At 44.2% G+C, this 20615-nt stretch overlaps 1 protein-coding gene and 2 non-coding genes across 3 annotated transcripts; all 3 read left to right on the forward strand.

Moving 5' to 3' along the window:
- Positions 1-2714: 2714 nt before the first annotated feature.
- LOC120687032 lies at positions 2715-2821 on the forward strand. Its single transcript, XR_005680535.1, has one exon. It is a non-coding gene; the product is annotated as a small nucleolar RNA R71 (small nucleolar RNA).
- A 5802-nt stretch (positions 2822-8623) lies between these two features.
- On the forward strand, positions 8624-8730 carry LOC120687074. The gene has a single exon (XR_005680574.1). It is a non-coding gene; the product is annotated as a small nucleolar RNA R71 (small nucleolar RNA).
- Positions 8731-11479: 2749 nt separating this feature from the next.
- On the forward strand, positions 11480-12573 carry LOC120684998 (probable acylpyruvase FAHD2, mitochondrial). Its single transcript, XM_039966850.1, has 4 exons — positions 11480-11488; positions 12095-12145; positions 12237-12354; positions 12440-12573. Exons 1-4 carry the CDS (start codon positions 11480-11482, stop codon positions 12571-12573), a joined length of 312 nt encoding a protein of 103 aa, XP_039822784.1.
- Positions 12574-20615: the final 8042 nt, after the last annotated feature.

Here is a 20615-nt window from a genome sequence, read left to right on the forward strand (position 1 = left end):
CTCTAAGTAATTCAAGAAATATACTTGAAATATTGTATATATGAAATATTCTAGATGGTTTTTTCATTAAGTACCGATTGATGGACGAGGTTGAGAAATATTCTCTAAGTAATTCAAGAAATATACATGAAATATTCTATATATGAAATATTCTAGATGGTTTTTTCACTAAGCACCGATCGATGGACGAGGTCGAGAAATATTCTCTAAGTAATTCAAGAAATATACATGAAATATTTAAAAGTAATTTAAACTAACTTTACACATACATACACATTCATACATTTAAAAATTAAATATACCTTAATTTACACAACAAATTATGATTTCACTCTAAACAACAAATTATGATTTCACTCTAAATAACATGAACTCTAAATAATATAATTTCAAAAGTAATTAACACCCTAATTGTCATCAAAATTAAACAAATTAACAAATAATCTATATTTTACAACATATTTCTAAACAAATTTAATCAAGTATAATCCATAATTTCAAATTTAAGCAAATAATCCATATTTAAATGAATTTCTAAACAAATTTAAACAAATAATCCACATTAGGGTGGCGCCGGCCGGCGGCGCACTGCCGGGCGCTGCAGCCGGTAGGGCCAGGGCGACGCACGGCGCACGTACAACGATCATCATCCATAACGTGCAATTCAACATTAAACTCACGCTGAAATTTACGATCTGATTTTGAAATTGTGAAGTAGTAAAACGCTTTCTTAATCCAACGACCAATACCACCGCTCACAAGACCAACACGATCTTCAGGACGGAACTCAAGGGAATGTCCAGTGCACTTCAATTGATTGCGTACCGCCGCCCGAGCGGACGCACGGCGCTCGAAAGCATCATGTTGCAATGGCATTTCTAAAATGTATATATTAATTACTCTTACAATTACAATTAAATCATATACAAAACAACAATAATTACTCTCACAAAAACAATTAAAATATGTACATTATTATATCCTCATATTCGAGTTTCAAGGGCACTTAGCATAAAATCTGAAATGTAAACAAATTAGAGTTGCAATTGAGGCATTAGTCATCATTGTGTGCTGTGCAATGTCGCAACTCTGTCTAAGCCCTTATTCTTCGTCGCTCGTGGCCTCACCCTATCTACATAATGAAGGGTCTAGAAAGAGTTGCGATATAGCAGGCATGATGTGACTAATGCTCCAACTGCAAACATTAATTCATTTACATTTCATACTTGCTGGTAAGTGTCTAAGATCTACAATACAAAATCACATTAACTCTCATTCAGAATAACCTGAATAAATTATTTGAAATAAATCTCTAATTAATTGAAATAATTCTCAATAATTACTCTCACAATTACAATTAAAGTGTACACTTGTTATCACCAAGTCTGAAATGTAAATAAATTAGAGTTGCTATTGAGGCATTAGTCGTCATTGTGTGCCTTCCAATGTCGCTGCTCTGCCTAAACCCTTATTCTTCATCGCTCCTGGCCTCACCCTATCTACATAATGAAGGGTCTAGAAAAAGTTGTGACATTGCAGGCACGATGTGACTAATGCCCCAATAGTAACACTAATTCGTTTATAGTTCACACTTGGTAGTAACAAGTATGCATATATAAAAACAACATTTAAAATAAATCATCTCTATAACACCTAATTATTTTGACACCCATCAGTTTCAGGCGATCACTATTTTCAATATCCAAAAACCATCTAGAAGAAAAAAACTTTATTTTGGAAAATATATATGTCGGTAACCTCGACCCTGCGGTGATGACACTGCCTTTCGGAGGGACACGGTGTGGTACAAGGATGTCACCAATAGGCCAGTCGCAACACCAACATTTACGGTTGATAGGAACGCAGCACTTGGCATAGGTAGCATGCTCGTTGATATGCTCTCAGTGCAACAATGGCCACGCTGAGTGTGCCAAATGCTGCGTGCGTATCAAACGGAAGTGCTGGTGTTGCGACCAACCCATTGGCGACATCCTTATAGCGCATCGTGTATCACCGAAATACAGTTCCAACACCGTTGGATGGAGATTAACAACGTATACTTGTTTCGAAATAAAGATTTTTTAAGCTTCTAGATGGTTTCAATGCGAGCTTGAATAAATACATCACTAGAGTGTCAAAATAATCCATTCATAATACAAAAAATTCTATTATACTCATTTCATTAATTCATTCATTAATACAAAAATCAACTATCCACAATATGGTCATATATACAAGTAAATCACATGAAGTGTCTACACTCATTTTAAAAATTTCTACTATCCACATACTCATCTAAATCTAAAAGAAAATCACACCTACTAGAGTTGTTGGAGTTGTTCGCTCCAATGAAGTGAGCTTCCTCCTGAGTGATCGGGCAAGAGTTGCCCGTGTGTCCAGTTTCTCCACAAGTTTCACATGTCATGCGAGAATCCATAACCTAGTTGGCCTCCTGGTGCGGAGACTCCACCTTCTTCATGAGAAGGTCCATCTTGGCAGCAAGCATATCGATCCTGTCGATATGATGGATTCCCTTGTGGGGCTGTTGTTGCCTTTCGCCTTTCCAACTCTAGTTGGAAGCAATCTTCTCTACCAGCGCTTTCGCTGCATTGACACTGAGTGAAAGGAAGGAACCACCTGATGCTGCATCGATGTGGTTTAGGGCTGGTGTGTTCAGGCCATTGAAGAAACTTTGAATGATCAGCCATTCCTCCATGCCATGGTGGGGTCATGCTGCGATGTATTCCTGGAATCTCTCCCAACCTTCCGGAGTGGCTTCATCCAGGACCTACTGAAATCCAGAGATTTTACCTCGGAGGGCGTTGGTTTTGCCCACCGGAAAATATTTCATCAGGAATGCATTGGAGCAAGCTTTATTGGTGTAGAACCATGTCTTCGCCTTGCCTAGCAAGGAGAACAGGAACAGCCGAAGACAGACATTATCCATCGTGGTACCTCTAGGGTTTATAGTACTGCTCAATTCCAGGAAATTTTGAAGGTGAGCGTTGACATCTTCTGATGCCTTGCCACAGAATGGACTTGCTTGAACCACATTCACCAGTTCCGATTTAAGCTCAAAGCCATCGTTGCCTTGGTCATTATTCAGTCCAGTAGGGATGTGGCTACTGGATGGGGTCGAGTACTGCTAGAGAGTCTTGGCCATGGGTGGTGCTGAGACTGACAAACAAGGATTCTAAGTGGGTTTCTTCTGGGGTGGGACGATGCGGCGTCTCACAATTCGCCCAATTCTCTGAGGATTTGGATCGAAGTTGGATGGTAGATCAAAACCGGTCATGCACTGCTCTGCATCGAATAAACAAGAGAGAGAGCAATGGTAAGCCCGCTAAAACTAGCGGTTATAAAATAGTAAAGTTTTTCACTCAATTATACAATAATTTTGGCCAATTGCTTCCCCGACAATGGCGCCGAAAATGCTTGTTGGTGTCTCTTATGCTCAATCTGAATAGGTATTCTGCAAGCGCATAGAATTCACCGGTGTAGCACTTCACCTCAGAGTATTCCGGGGTATCGTGAAATCCTCATGGAAGCACTATGGTAAAGTGTATCATAAATTTTAGTGTCGACCTTTACTGACTTTATCGACCGACTAATTCAGTAGGGGTAAGCCAGAAAACGGGTAAGATAAATGGCCAGTCTATGACCGCTTGACACACAGGAGATTCTATACCTTAGAGAGGTAGCAGCTGGGAAGGCAACGAGTGAGAAAGGACTCCTGAAACACTTCTAAAGTACTGAGCTAGCCTCATTAGAACTAATCTAAGCTTCTATCTTGATGTCGGAATCAGGAGCTTACTTTGGCGGCCTAAAAGAAGACCTCAGACAGGGGTGAGAAGGGGCCCAACAATCCTTCGGCAACTGAGGGACGTGGTGGACTACGAGGGACGGACAAGGCTGTCACCACTTGTCGCCTACCACTACGGTGCAGTGGGGTGGAACACATTTTCTAGCTAGCACTGAGTCAGACACCACGTCTGCTCTCAGTACTAGGATTTCTCTTGGGGCCTTCAAGAGAAATCCCCCTCAACCTAGTGAACTAATTTGAGTTACACTAGTACGGGCGAGAAAACCCGTAAGACTAACTCCGACAAAGCAAGAAAGACAACTTAAACTGGACTAGAGGTAAAACTTACTTTCGCAAACAAGTACTAGTATATGGAAAGATAAATACTTGCGGAAAGTAAAGCTGACTCGAGTAAAATAAAGAAGATAACTTATATTAAAATAGTCAAAGGAAAAGATACAAGAGCTTATACCGAGCTCCGATGACGACTCCTGATCCCCGAGACAAGCTCGACTCGACTCTAACTCCCAACTACTAACCTAATCTAGACTTGAGAACAGAGAATTGCTCCTTTGAGTGTGTGTTTACAAGTGAGGGGGAGGGTGCTATTTATAGGCTTCCATGGTCGGTAGAAGGCCAGTAATTCAGGTAGCGCCCGGTGCACGCAACTGTAGAGGCGGTGCTTAACTTCCACGTGAAGCCGGGAGCCGAGACGTTGTAAGGTGAGGCCGGGTGGCCCATCCTAGGCCGGCCGGCCTAGGAATGTGCCACCTGGCCACCGACCTTCCATGGGCGGCTCCTGATACTTCCTGGACGTCGGTTCTTCGGGTATCTTCCTCAGATGCTAGAATCTGGGGCCGAGCGGACTGGGGTAGGCCGAGCAGCCTGCCTCTGGAACCTTTCAGCCCTCCGTTTTGCCGACGTTGCAAATCAACACTCCACATTGCCTCTGGGATGGGTGGTTTCCCCATTTGACGTTCTTAGCAATGGCATGTGGGTCTTTTGCTTGAACCTTGTGCCTTCCGGGTCCACCGATAGGATATGAGATGTTCACCTTGTTCTGGAACCTTATGAATGTGTCACATTGCTCCGGTAAAAGTATTGGACCCATGCATGTGGAGGTGTCAGGCTGGTCGGCACGGAATGTGCCGGGCGGCCAAGATTTTCTCTGTTTTTGACCATCTTTGGACAGTGGATTCCTGCAAGCACAACTCATCCAAAACTTGTGGAACTTATTAGAATTAAATAAGATATGCATGGAACATGGTGAAAAACTCGATTTATTTCCGAGAAGTTGACGGTCAAAACATGAAATAATGGCCGTCAACACCCCCCAAGCTTAAACTTTTGCTCGTCCTCGAGCAAAGCTTAATACTGAGGCTCGGTGGATCAGGAGTTGTGTCGATGTTTTCCCTCTGCAGGTACCCTGCGCATAGCATATTACTCTATCTGTATGTACATCGAGTAAGTTCTACTCACTGGTTCTTCTGAGATTTCGCTCCACCAAGCACTACGGTCGTACTCAAGTTCATCTGTTATTGCATTAGCTTCTAATATGCATTTCTTACTGAAGCCTAGTGCATTACTAAAGCCTTTGGTTGGCATCTCAAAGAACTCATTGAAAAAGCGGAAGTGGATTTTAGTTTCTTTTCGAACGGTTTCGACATGTTGCATTGATAAAAATTCCATGGTGAGAAGGTGCGAACCTGGTTCGGTGATGTCAGCGAAGCGCAACTATCCCACAGCCGTGAATGCGAGGTTCATGTCCTGGCGGAGTCCCGCCATCATGAGGAATTCTGTATCGAACCACTTGGCATGGCCGTACGACTGCTTCTTCAACAGTTCGAGGGCGTCCCGCTCATAATCAGTCTGGACAACGATCTGATCAACCGAGGTCAGAATTCTAATTTTGAGAAGGGGCCTCAGGACTGGTGGAGAGGCAGGGGCTTCCTCCTCTTCTTCCTGGGATCGTGACGGTCGGCGAACAGAGTCCACCGACATGTCATCCCGGGAGCCTGATGACGCTCGCGAACTCTGGGATCGGGATGATGTGCCGAGCTTCTTCACCTTGTTCTGGATGTTCCCCCAGACCAACATGACTCCTGCAAAAGATTAGTGCAAAGAATATGCAAGGAAGAATAATCGGAGGGGTCAGTGCTTAGTCGTTCTTGTGGGGATCAATCCACCACAAATCGTTCTTCGTACAGAGCTTGTTTATTCAACGGGAAATATTTTTGTGATTTTGATTTTAAGAGAGGGTTACTACTAATTTTTATTGGATTAGTGTTGAGCTAATCTCAGCACTACTACTATTTTTGTGGGGCTAGCACTTGAGTTTCTTAACTTAATTAACTCCTAAGATCTTCATTAGGCAAGAAAACTCAGAGAGAGGAAGAGAGAAAGTATGCTCAGGAGAGTGGCCTACGTACTCAGAGCGATAGTGTGAGAATGACGATGGTGTGGCGGCTTTTATAGAGGCGTGCAAGGGCTAGGCCGGCCGGCCAGTATTGTGCCGGGCGGTACTTCCCACGGCCTCCCTTCATCCACGTCGTTGCCTAGCTCGTAGACCTACTGGTGGGAGTGCTCTGGTTGCCGATGACGGGACATGAGCGGAGGAGGGGTGCCGGGCGGCCATAATGAGGCCGGCTGGCCTGTCTCCCCCATGTGAGAAGTGTCGGCCACCTCACCTTGCTTCTGACGCACTCCAAACCTCTGAATCCTGCTGCCCACTGACCAAAAGAAAGTGGGGCCGGCCGGCCTACACTTTGGCCGTTTTTTATATGCAAAGATAATTGATGCAAAACAAAAATTTAAATCTTGGTTTAAAGAATTAAACATGCTATGACTTGGGAAAGAAAGATTACGCAAGAAATTTAAACAATCCTATATGCAAATGCAGGGGTGGATACGTACCATGATTCTCATGGCGATAGCTCGGGTTTCAAGTCCGGAGCGGGACTCTCCATACCTCGGGTTTTGTTGTCGTCGCCGGATGGAGTTCCAGACGAAGACACTTTTCTCCGCCATTCCTTCTTGGTGGCGGGTTTTGTTTTGATCGCTTTTGCCTCCGATTCCTCGAATTCTCTGTGAAGGATTCGTCGTCTTGCATTCATGTAGTTATGCACTCTGATCTCCTTGTCGATTCTTAGCCGTTCCAAGAGCTTAGCAAGGATTTCGATTGTGGGTGTTGATGGTTTCTCCTACTCTTTCTCGGATTTCTTTCAGTTAAACATCTTGACCTGGGAACATTGTTCGACCTTCGGTCTGAAGGCGTACTTCTCTATCTGCCCATTGATATTAATCTGGATCTCTCCGGCAATGACATCAATGTGTGCATTTGTGGTACTCAAGAACAGCCTTCACAGAATGAGAGGCGTCTTGGCGTCGACTTCCATGTCGAGGATGACGAAATCGACGGGAATAAAGAAGTTCCAGATTTTAACTGGGACGTTCTCTGCAATTCCTGCGGGGTAACAGACCATTTGATCCGCTAGCTGCAAGCACATGGCAGTAGGGGCAAGCTCGTGATAATTTAGTTTATCGTAAACTACCTTAGGCATGACGCTGACGCTTGCTCCCAGATCGCAAAGAGCGTGTGAAAAATGTTGACTCCCGATTGAACATGTGATTGTGGGGCATCCTGGATCTTTCTTTTTCTCCAAGAGAGGATCGAGTATAGCTGCGCTACACTCCTCTGTGAGTTGCACGACCTCGGTGGTGGGCAGGCTTCTCTTGTTACAAAGTATATCTTTGATGTACTTGGCATAGGTTGGGACCTGCATAGCGTCAAGAAGCGGTATATTGACATACAACTTCTTTATTACCTCGACGAACTTGCCGAATTGCTCGTCGGCCACCGGCTCCCTTATCCGTTCCGAAAATGGTAAGGTAGTAGTGTCATGAAACTCCTGTGAAGTTCTAGGGGGTTCCACGGTTTCCTCCTGGGCAGCAGTTGTGTTGGACTCCTCGGCCTCCTCCTGATCCTCGTCTACAGCAGAGGTATTGCTGGCGGGTACGGCTTTCCACCGAGATCCTACATCTTTAGGGTATGGTGGTTCTTGCATGGACTTACATGTCCCCGTAGTCACTGCACTAACATTCTCCTTAGGAGGAACTTCTAGTTGCCCAGGAAGTTATCCCGAGTTATTGTTAGGACAAGATGAGGCTAGTTGAGCAACCTGAGTTTCTATCATTTTATTAAAGCTCAACTGGTTTTTAATAACAGAATTTATGCCCTCTAGTTGTCCAGCCAAAGATTTCAAGATTTTATCATTAGCAAGGAATTTCTAACTAATGTTATCATTAATTTGTTTCTAGCCATAAACTAGGTTCTTTAGAGTAGGCTGAACATTGTTATTAAAGTTCATACCATGCTGCTGACCGAAGGGGAGGTTGGGTTTGGAATTCCAACCCTACTGAGGACGGAAGCCAGAGTTGTTGGAGTTGTCCGCTCCAACGAAGTAAGCTTCCTCCTGAGTGATCGGGCTAGAGTTGCCCGTGTGTCCAGTTTCTCCACAAGTCTCGCATGTCATGCGAGAATCCATAACCTGGTTGGCCTCCTGGTGCGGAGACTCCAACTTCTTCATGAGAAGGTCCATCTTAGCAGCAAGCATATCGATACTGTCGATATGATGGATTCCCTTGCGGGGTTGTTGCTGCCTTTCACCTTTCCATCTCTAGTTGGAAGCAATCTTCTCTACCAGCACTTTCGCTGCATTGACGCTGAGTGAAAGGAAGGAACCACATGAAGCTGCATCGATGTGGTTCTGGGCTGGTGTGTTCAGGCCATTGAAGAAACTCTGAATGATCAGCCATTCCTCCATGTCGTGGTGGGGCCATGCTGCGATATATTCCTGGAATCTCTCCCAACCTTCCGGAATGGCTTCATCCGGGAGCTGCTGAAATCCAGAGATTTTACCTCGGAGGGCGTTGGTTTTGCCACCGGAAAATATTTCGTCAGAAATGCATTGGAGCAAGCTTCCCATGTGGTGAAGTCTGCTTTGTTGGTGTAGAACCACATCTTCGCCTTGCCTAGCAAGGAGAACAGGAACAGCCGGAGACGGACATTATCCATCGTGGCACCTCTTGGGTTGATAGTACTGCTCACTCCCAGGAAATTCTGAAGGTGAGCGTTGGCATCTTCTGATGCCTTGCCATAGAATGGACTCAATTGAACCATGTTCACCAGTCCCGATTTAAGCTTAAAGCAATCGTTGCCTTGGTCATTGTTCTGTCTAGTAGGGATGTGGCTGCTGGACGGGGCCGAGTACTGCCTGAGAGTCTTGGCCATGGGTGGTGCTGAGACTGACAAACGAGGATTCCAAGTGGGTTTCTTTTGGGGTGGGACGATGTGGTGTCTCACAATTCACCCAATTCTCTGAGGATTCGGATCGAAGTTGGATGGTAGATCAAAACCGGTCATGCACTGCTCTGCATCGAATAAACGAGAGAGAGAGAGAGAGCAATGGTAAGCCTGCTAAAACTAGAGGTAATAAAACAGTAAAAATTTTCACTCAATTATATGATAACTTTAGCCAATTACTTCCCTGGCAACGGCTCCAGAAATGCTTATTGGAGTCTCTTATGCTCAATCTGAATAGGTATTCTGCAAACGCACAGAATTCACCGGTGTAGCACTTCACCTCGGAGTATTCCGGGGTATCGTGAAATCCTCAGGGAAGCACTATGGTAAAGTGTATCGTAAATTATAGTGTCAACCTTTACTGAGTTTATCGATCGACTAATCCAGCAGGGGTAAGCCAGATAACGGGTAAGATAAATGGCCAGTCTATGACCGCTTGACACACAGGAGATTCTATACCTTAGAGGGGTAGCAGCTGGGAGGACAACGAGCGAGAAAGAACTCCTGAAACACTTCTACACTACTAAGCTAGCCTCACTAGAACTAATCTAAGCTTCTATCTTGATGTCGGAACCAGGTGCTTACTTCGGCGGCCTAAGAGAAGAGCTCAGACAGGGGTGAGAAGGGGCCCAACGTTCCTTCGGCAACTACTGCTATGAAAGCACCCGAACGTGGTGGACTACGAGGGATGGACAAGGTTGTCACCGCTTGCCGCCTACCACTGCGGTGCCGTGGGATGGAACACACTTTCTAGCTAGCACTGAGTCAGACACCACGTTTGCTCTCGGTACTAGGATTTCTCTTAAGGCTTTCAATAGAAATCCCCCTCAACCTAGTGAGCTAACTTGAGTTACACTAGTACGGGCGAGAAAACCCGTAAGACTAACTCTGACAAAGCAAGAAAGAGAACTTAAACTGGACTAGAGGTAAAACTTACTTTCGCAGACAAGTACTAGTACTTGGAAAGATAAATACTTGCGGAAAGTAAAGCTGACTCGAGTAAAATAAAGAAGATTACTTATATTAAAATAGTCAAAGGAAAATATACAAGAGCTTATACCAAGCTCCGATGACGACTCCAGATCCCCGAGACAAGCTCGACTCGACTTTAACTCCCAACTACTAACCTACTCTAGACTTGAGAAGATAGAATTGCTCCTTTGAGTGTGTGTTTACAAGTGAGGGGGAAAGTTCTATTTATAGGCTTCCAAGGTCGGTAGAAGGCCCGTAATTCAGGTGGCGCCCGGTGCACACAACTGTAGAGGCGGTGCTTAACTTCCACGCGAAGTTGGGAGCCGAGACGCTGCAAGGTGGGGGCAGACGGCCCATCCTAGGCTGGCCGGCCTAGAAATGTGCTACCTGGCCACCGACCTTCCGTGGGCGGCTCCTGATCCCTCCTGGACGTCGGTTCTTCTGGTATCTTCCTCAGATGCTAGAATCTGGGGCCGGGCGGCCTGGGGTAGGCCAGGCGTCCTGCCTCTGGAGCCTTTCAGCCCTCCGTTTTGCCGACGTTGCAAATCAACACTCCACATTGCATCTGGGATGTGTGGTTTCCCCATTTGACGTTCCTGGCACTGGCATGTGAGTCTTTGGCTTGAACCTTGTGCCTTCTGGGTCCACCAACGGGATATGAGATGTTCGCCTTGTTCTGGAACCTTATGAACATATCACATTGCTCCAATAAAAGTATTGGACCCATGTATGTGGAGGTGTTAGGCCGGTCGGCACGAAATGTGCCGGGCGGCCAAGATTTTTTCTGATTTTGACCATCTTTGGACAGTGGATTCCTACAAGCATAACTCATCCAAAACTTGTGGAACATATTAGAATTAAATAAAATATGCATGGAACATGGTGCAAAACTCGATTTATTTCAGAGAAGTTGACGGTCAAAACGTGAAATAATGGCCGTCAACAAGCAGCGCGACTGGTCCATGGGGGCGAGCTGAAGGGCTTCAGGGCGGCGGCCAGATCCGCGCTGCTCATCGGCTCCTCACCGCCCGCGCAGGCGCCGACGCCGCTGACCGCGCACGCCGGGCCACGACCGCAGTCGCTGACCACTCACCACAACCCCGACCCACCCCTGCGGTGGTGACCGGCCCGGGGAAGATGGGCCCTGCAGCGGCGGCCGGCCGTCCACCTCGCTCCTCCCCACTCCGCGCCCCACCCCCATTTGACGAGATGTAGGAGTCTGACTGCACCAGCCCATTGAGAAAATCAGCAAGGCGGTGCTCGCGCATCCTCGCGGCACCCTCCAGCGCCTCCTCCTTGGCCTTCCCTCTCGAGGTGACCGAATTAATTGGACATTACCTGGGATGTACCAGGTATTATAAAAATTTTGTTCTCCTCAAATGAATACATACCGATCATTTGCATTGATTTGCAGCTTGCTCAAGGTGGAACTGCTGTTGGAACTGGCTTGAACACTAAGAAAGGGTAATCTCAGAATTCATTTTTGAGATGGTTTGGTTACATCAATACCTATTATGAACTAAATTTAATTTGTTCTCTTCTGGATTCTCAATTTCATTTATTGTTCTTATTAGTCTATCACCAAATTGTTTTGGGGAAATGAATCCATGTAACCCTATCATCCAGTGTGTTATGGCATAATCCAGTGTGTTATGGCATAATCCTTAATTGAACTGCTACTGATCCATCATCCATGTTGTCTTATTCTTCTTTTTTTAGTAATGCATAACGCATTTGACTTGCATCTAAACTTCAGCAATTAAGTTATAATTGCGCATGTTGTCTTATTCTTCTTCTTCAGTTTTTATTCATATGTATTCCCTTGTTACAATTACACCTCAATGTCACATTAAAGTTAGTCAGTTCAGTTGGTGGACAGATACACCTTATCTTTGCTGTTTTCCATGTTCTCCATGGCTATGCCATTCTAGTGACATGATAATTTGTCCATCAAACAGGTATCCAAATCAGCTATCACTAATCCTGATGATTTAGAGCTCTGGCCAAAGGTAACTGCGCAAATCTGCAGTGTGAAATGTATTTATTTCTGTCTGAAGTTATAGATCATGCAGTGCACAATTGACTACCAATTGTATCCAGGTGGATGATGAAAGAAGACAGAAGGGATCGACAAATGACATGCTATTCAAGATTCCTCTTCTAATCAGTTATATCAGTTCCATCATGACATTAATGGAGGGTGATGTGATACTAACAGGTAGTGACATTTTCTCTATGTCTAGCTTGTTTTTCACCAGAAATCTTTTTGTGGGTAATTCATTTGTTCCTCTGCACTTCTGCAGGCACTCCTGAGGGTGTAGGTCCTGTTAGAGTAGGCCAGAAGATCAAAGCTGGTATAACTGATCTCATTGATGTGGAATTTGATGTTCAGATGCGCAATTGGTCATTTTCTGGAGATGCAATTAGCAATGAGTAACGGTAAGTAACATTTATTAGGAGCATTTCAGCTGGACTTGTTTTTGACTATTTTCTAATCCAATGACCTAAGATAGTAAGGCTGCATGCTTTTATTCTTGAGGTGACAAAATAATATCTGATAAAATTTGAGTAGGTCTATGACGTATTTATGAAAATTACCTGCTGTTAAACGTTGCTTAACATCTAAAATCAGTATAGCTGCAATGTTACTCTCTAATACTACTTTTTTTTATTTTGTCTTTGGCAGTGGCGATGAGTCTCTTGAAGATGCACAAGGCAGTGCTTACACTTCTTTTGGCTTCTCGACTTCTAGATCAAACTATCACATGGTCCCATAATTAGTATTCACCAGCATGGCTCAAAGTGACAAGTCGAGATTTAGTTCTCATAGAATGCCATTAGGATCAGCTTATGTACTAGTTCAGATCGGTGGCTTTAGGAACTGTTAAAAATAAGGTAGAAGATTAGAGGAGCCACTGTAATGTATGCATGAGCATAGATGTATGAACATATGTATATGTGAGTAGAGGAGGAATTATGATGCATATATGGCCTATTCTTTTTTGTCAATTTTGGTCACCTATCTTTCTTTTTTTCTTTTTTTTAATTTGTCATAGGAGACACTGGTTTCCAACCCGCGTCTCCTACGTGAAGTCATAGGAGACGCGAGTAACAATCCGCGTCTCCTATGTGAGGTCATTGGAGACGCAGGCTGCTAATCCGTGTCTCCTATGTGAGGGGTTATTGGAGATGCGGGTTGAAAAAATGTGTCTCCAATGCAGGTGAACCGCATCTTCTATAACTTCACATCAGAGACGCAAATTTGGAGACGAAAAAAAACCGCCTCCTATGAGGCTTTCTTATATAGTGCATCTGTCCTAGCGGCCCATGTATCAGTTGGGTGCCATGTGATGTGGGGTGAGTTCAGCCTGATCACGCTGCCTCCAGGATCGGGTGGGGCGGTGTCACTTGTATGAATATGTTCGACAACCTGCTGCAGCTGGTTTCGTAGCACACGCATGAAGTATTACGAGGTCAAACCTTTTGGATCGTCACATGCAAGTCCATGAATGAGGGTTGAGCTTAGCTTGGCCGTGATTCTCGAGTAATTAATTCAAGTCTATAATCACTCCCATATTGCACTGCTAGAATTCCATGATGTGGAAATTACTGGGAAGCAAATATTCATGACATGCATGAAGCAAATTATTACTAGAGTAACCATTGATGGTTGGGTTATTACTCCACAATATATAGTATATGGAGTTGATGAAAAATAAATGCTAATATCCATTTAAAGTTATAAAAGAGGTCAAAAGAAGGCGTACTTTTTCTACTTCAAGTAATTGGCATTATCATAGTCGGCTCTTGCCACAAAAAACCGATCGACTGTGATATTATTTAATCGTATAGTTTGCTCTTGCCTAAAAAACTGTCATTAGGAATCTATTCAATACAAATTTGTAGCTCTACTTAAAAATTCATAATGTAATCATACAAAATCAGATGGACAGAAATTATATATGAAATTGTAGCTCTCAATGAGTTTTGCAACTTTGTAATTAATATAATTGGTAATTTTTTGATGAAAGTCGTCATGATACCCAACTTTGGTTCACAACCAATTTTGTTTTTGTTATACTTGTCGATCTCGACATTGTTTTGTCTTGGCAAACTCATGGAAGCACAAAGGACCTAAAAATTCTACGAGACTAGGAGCTTCATGAAAGAAGAGGTTGCTTTTTATCTTGCAGTGGGCCACATCGTGGATAATCTCATTGATTACACCACTACAGGGATAATGAACACTGGTGATATATGTGTGGCATGTAGGGGTGGATAACGAGCTGGTTCGTCTCGGCTCAGCCCTGCTCGTTATCCAAACGAGCTAGCTCGGCTAAGCTTGTTAACGAAATGTGCAGAAAAGCTAGGTCGGCTCGATCGGCTTGGTCCAGCTCGCGAGGCACCGAGGATGAATCATCTAATGCCTCGCTGCTACGCCGCTCCAACGAGGGATGAGGACACATTTGAAATTTTCCTTAGAAATTTGTATGTGGTATGGAAATGTATGAATACACACATACATATATTTTTTGAAATTTTAATATCATTTTTACAACACATGTGGTTGGAATGAAAAATAATTCAATAAATATGCAGAAATACATTAAATTCCTAAAAAATAGTAACTTATTGCAGAAAAGTTATAGCTAAATTATTTTCATGAACAATGATGCTGCATCAATGTTATATTGAATGTTCATGCAGAAGCATTTGTATTCGTGTGTATGTGAGTGTCGTATACCTTCAAGTGAAAATAATCATAACATGTAATCAACAACTATTTTCTTGGCTGGCAACCACCAAGAAAATATGCTATATATTTTGCCAAGAAAATGCGCTATTTCCTTGGCTACCTAACTGAACCACCAAGAAAATGGTGATCAATTTCCTTGGTAGCCGAACGAAATCGCTAAGAAAATGAAAAAAATTTGTTGGCGGGTCTCATTTCTCGCCAAGGAATATACAATCTTTGGCTATTAATTAGTCCCGCCAAGGAAATGATATTTTTCTCGGCGGTTCAGTTTCAGTAGCCAATAAAATATCTAGCTGCCAAGGTAATTTCAGTTTGGTGTAGGGTTACTAGTTTTCATGTATGATGTATCATAAATTGTCCCTCTTGTACATATTATTAGCTCAGCCTGAATGGCTAGTAAGATATTCATCAATGTCTCCTTAACAGTAGGTTCATCGGATATTGTTAAGCCAATGCAAAGCAACCCAGAGTAATACATTTCGTACAACAGGGTGCAGCAATCATCAGGCCTGTACCTGGTCCGGTTAAAGCAGTTTTTGTCAAAAAATCTGACGCAAATCGGGAGGCAGCCATGTTGCCCGGTTTGGAATGAACCGGAGGGTTAAACTGGTTTCACGGTTTAGCCTTTACTTGGTACACCGGACAGATAATTCAGCAACAATAATGCTGGAAATCAGTTCTGCCACACTGATTAGCCACCAGCTTTTTTTTTTTAGGAAATTCGCCACCATCTTTGTTGACACGAACTTTTCAGATGCATTCGCGGGCGCAAGAGGAAGTTGTCATTCTGGTTATCGCAGGCAGCCGCGTCAACACTCAACAAGGATGTACGAGGAAGCCATCACTCTGAAGTCTGAACCTCTGATCACCATAGCCACCTTGTGGAGAGCTATTGCGTCTCCAATTGGCATATATATGTATAGGTAGAGTACTACTCCCAATTGAATCACTTGAGTGGTGGGATCTTTCGTACAACAAGATCGTGATATGATCGCTGTCAAGGTTAATTAATACCGAGCAAATGCACTGCACACACCAACCTCATATTCCTAATGTTACACACCAACCCCATACGTATATAGAAGGGCCCCATTGCATCGCCTCCTTAGCTGACTATATATATATCACAAGCAATTGACGTAGCTACTCTCCTTTTCTTCTTTCTATTCTCAATGCTTGCAAGCCCGGGACAAAATGCCAAAAACGAAGCAAGGAACTGGATTTAGACTTGCATTATGCAGAGTGTGTTGCACTAGGAATAGGAGGGATTAGGAATTGCATCCGGTGTGTGCCAACAGTTTTGCGTGCGACTGCTGAGCTCGATGATGCTCTTTGTTATATTTTGGGATAACGAGTTCATGTGGCCATTTCCTGCATCTTCCCCAGCGGCCCATGAATTAGTTGGGTGACATGTGATGTGGGGTGAGTTCAGCCTGATCACACTGCCTCTAGGAACGGATGGGGCAGTGTCACTTGTATCAGGGGCGGAGCTAGCTGCCGGAGTCGCCGGTGTGAGCTCCATCGGAAACTGGTGTCACCTCACTTGATGAACATGGTGTAACAGTGTCATTGATTTCTAAAGAAATCATCGTTGTTACCTGACCACGACAAACAGGCCTGGCTCTGCCCGACTTGTATAAATCTGTTCGGCAGCATGCTGCATCTGGTTTCGTAGCACGCATGAAGCATTGCGAGGTCAAACCTGATGGATCGTCACTTGCATGTCCATGAATGAGGGTTGAGCTTAGCTTGGCCGTAACTCTCGAGTAATTAATGCATGTCTATAATCACTCCCATATTGCACTGCTAGAATTCCATGATGTGGAAATTACTGGGAAGCAAATATTCATGACATGCATGAAGCAAATTATTACCAGAGTAACCATTGATGGTTGGGTTATTACTCCACGTGATGTAGCGTATGGAGTAGATGAAAAATAAATTCTAGTATCCATTAAGGTTATAAAAGAGGTCAAAAGAAGGCGTACTTTTTCTACTTCAGTGTTAAGTTGCATTTTCCATCCAACACACAGTAGATGCAAATTAAACATACCTAGTAATTGGCATTATCATAGTCGGCTCTTGCCACAAATCGATTGACTGTGATATTATTTAATCGTATAGTTTGCTCTTGACTAAAAAACTGTCACTAAGATTCGATTCGATACAAATTTGCAGCTCTACTTAGAAATTCATAATGTAATCATACAAAGTCAGATGGAAAGAAATTATATATGAAATTGTTGCTCTCAAGTCTCAATGAGTTTTGCAACTTTGTAATTGATAATTTTTTGTTGAAAGTCGTCATGATACCCAACTTTGGTTCACAACCAATTTTGTATTTGTTATACTTGTCGATCTCGACATTGTTTTGCCTTGGCAAACTCACGGAAGCACAAAGGACCTAGAAATTCTAGGAGACGAGGAGCTTCATGATTACACCACTACAGGGACAACGAACACTGAAGATATATATGTGGTCTAGACAATTGCTCGGCTACGCTTGGCCCTGCTCGTTATCCACACGAGCTCCGCTCGGCCCTGTACATTATTTGAAGAATACATTTGTGACAACTCACTTGTTAATAAGAGGGGTTAAACCCTAAGTTCTTATGGTGGAGGATGTAAAAGAAAAAGAAAAGGAGTCAATATTTGGTCAACATGGAAGAGTAGTGCAAAAATATCCACTTTGCAATGGAACTAAAATTGAGAGGTGTAAAGGATGCCATGATTATGTTTGAAAAGCTCCCAAAGTTTGAAGCAAGTGCTGTTCAACTAGGGACTTTTTGCAAGTCTGAAAACAGAGAAAATGACCAACTTCGAGCAATAATAAAATGACATTCTGTGCAGTGACTATAGGTAACACGTACTCAAATGGAAACCTAGATGTTCAGGCTTTATAAGTGTGCTATTTGTTTGTGTGGAAACATTCAGAAAGGTATTCAAATTTGAATTCAGAAGAGGTCCGTTTGAAAGGGATGTCTGAAAACTGTCAAAAGCTCCTTGAAACCGTCAGGTTCAGAGCAGTTTTCAGTCAAGATAGAGGCCAAATTTGAACCTTTGCCTGAAAGCAAAACCGTAGCCTAATATCAGGGCTAAAACTATTGTTCTGGCCGATTTTGATGTGTGCTAGTGAAATTTGGAGAAACAAAGGCTCAAATTTCAGGGTTTGTGCTGAAAGGAAATCGATGGAGAGGATTCACTTTGCTATCAAGATGGCAACGGGTAGAAAAAACCCGCAAATCCGCAGACACCGAACCCGTTGGGCGCGGATTCGGGTCTGGGTTCGTACCCGCGGGCGTGGGCGCGGGTACGAATTCAAACCCGACGGGTATTTGCTAACGGATTTCAAAATTTAATACCCGAACCCGCAAACCCGCATACCCGCTGACATGTGGGTCCAAATACATGAGTATATATAAGATTTTCTAGGATTTCCAGGCTCCCAGCCGCGGAGCCGCCACTCACAGACTCACCCACCCCGGTCCCCGGGTCCCCGAGTCCCCGACTCCCAGTGACCCAGTCTCAGGCTCGCAGCCGCAACCGCAAACCCCAGCGCCCCCTCGGGCTCTCCGCGCTCGGCGCCTCGGCCTCCAGGCCACCGGCTCCCCTCCGGCCGCCGCTCTCCCCTCCGGTCGGCGTCTCCCTCTACTTGCATCAGACTATTACTTGTATTAGACTATTTATTTGTGGGCTTCTACTTGCATCAGACTATTACTTGTTGGCTTCTACTCTTGTATTTATTTGTTATTTTTTGTTGGCTGTTATATATTTGATTTCCCATAGTTTGCGGGTTCGCGGGTGTGCCCGCGGGCATGCGGATATCCGCGGACAGCGCGTACGGGTATTGTTTTATGCCCGTAGCGGGTTGCGGGCGCGGGCGCGGGCGCGGGCACGGGTTTTGGTTTGCGGGTGCGGGTTTATCAAACTCATATCCGCGCGGATTTTACCTGTTGCCATCTTGACTTTGCTACAGTACCCAGTCATCCTTATCCTCCTACCCGACGTCGTGCAGATGAATTCGTGGGTGAATTCAAAGTGCCCACTTGTCGAGTATGCACGAGATCCGTGCACAAGCAGGCATGCATCAGGGTTGTTTGGATAGTCCCTATCACATCAAAAAAAATCTTACTATTTTAAATTATTAAATAAAATCTAATTATAAAATCAATTATAGAACATTGAGGCTAAACTGCTAGACGAATTTAATGAGATATATTAATTCATAATTAGAGAATAATTACTGTATCATCACTGTATCAAATTATGAATTAATTAGTCTCATTAAATTCGTCTCGCGAATTAGCACTCATCTGTCAAAAAAATTATAAACATATTTTATTTTATACTCTTAAATAGCAAAATCCTTTTTGATGCGACATGAGGTAAATTTTAGCCTCTGGAAACAAACAGGGTCTCAACATGGTTGATTTAAGATCAAATAATGAAGAATGCACTTGACAGATCAACCTCACATTTAATTTCTCACATTACCTTCTACATATAACAGGGGCAGATAATAACCCTGCCCCACGCCCCCGCCCCCGCCCCATCGAAGCTCAATATATACCTGATCAGTCCATAAAGTTACTGTAAAATGTCTTTCCTCCTTCCTCTGCACGATGCGTGCAAGCCTAGAGACTTCAGTCAGTGTAGCAAAATAAGGAGTGACGAATTAAGAGGCTGGAACGCTACGGGCACAGTAAAATGGCTGGAATACAGAGTGTGCTTTGGTGCTGGGTGGGAATAGGAGGCACTATTCGGAACTCCACGAGGACATGCCATGCACATGCCCTTGAACATGGTCGAAGCATCACCATAGCAAATTAGCAATGGCGTGAGTGACCAAGAAGATGGTCGGCGTCGGGGATGACATCACGAGCCCGGAACGGGAACGGCCGGCCAGCCGTCGGCGGGATTCTTTCCGTGCCGCTGAAGCTTGCCAGTGAGAGCGGGCTGGCCCCGCAGCCTGCGAGAACGACAGCTCTTGCCACCGCGCTGTGCTCGTCCGCCTCCTCGCGCACCAACCGCACCCGTGGCGGTGGCGCCACGCCGTCACCATCGCCAAGCGCGCGGGGCGGCGAGCTACTGGGGCTGGAGCATGGACGCGGCGGCAGTTGGCGCTGTTGCTTGCCGCCGGCGATCTCGTGCAAGGGAATCCCGTGTTCCAACGGCTCCCTGGTCCTGACGAGGGCATTGGCTATGTCTTCACATTTCCGTTTGTTTGCTACCTTCATTTTTCTACTTTGCTTTGCCATATCCTTTTTTTTTATCACTGATGACATGTAATGGAGTTTTCGTGGATGTTCTGCTCCGGTCCTTGGATCCAATTCTTTTGGAAATTGACGGTTGGCTCACTCGAAGTCACCTTGCGCTTGCAGGACTTACGCTTGGGCTTGATCCTCCAGATGTGCCCTTCATTTTCAGCAAGCAAATAAGATTACTGGAGTTCAAAGTAGCAATCAATTGGTTCAGACTGCACTGACCTGACGAGACGATGCAGTTTGCAGGGCCAGTGCCAGTGGATGTTCTGAAAAATTTAGATGTGTTTGTATAATCTGTAATTCTGCATCGAAAATTCTGAATGAAGATACATCAGACAAGCCCATTACAGCAAGCATATGAATTCAGCTCAGCAATAAAATGCAGAGATGCCCAAGAAGCCCAGGAACTCAGTAATTCAGCAATTTAAACATGCCAGGCTGTTGTACAATTTTTAGTCT

The sequence above is a fragment of the Panicum virgatum genome, chromosome 8N (genome assembly GCF_016808335.1).
Source record: "Panicum virgatum strain AP13 chromosome 8N, P.virgatum_v5, whole genome shotgun sequence".
NCBI lineage: Eukaryota > Viridiplantae > Streptophyta > Magnoliopsida > Poales > Poaceae > Panicum > Panicum virgatum.

Bases quoted from the DNA above. Each gene is read 5' to 3' on its own strand.
- LOC120684998 (XM_039966850.1), top strand. The intron at 12,146-12,236 runs GTAACTGCGCAA...AATTGTATCCAG, and splicing joins ATTTAGAGCTCTGGCCAAAG to GTGGATGATGAAAGAAGACA. The intron at 12,355-12,439 runs GTAGTGACATTT...GCACTTCTGCAG, and splicing joins GGGTGATGTGATACTAACAG to GCACTCCTGAGGGTGTAGGT.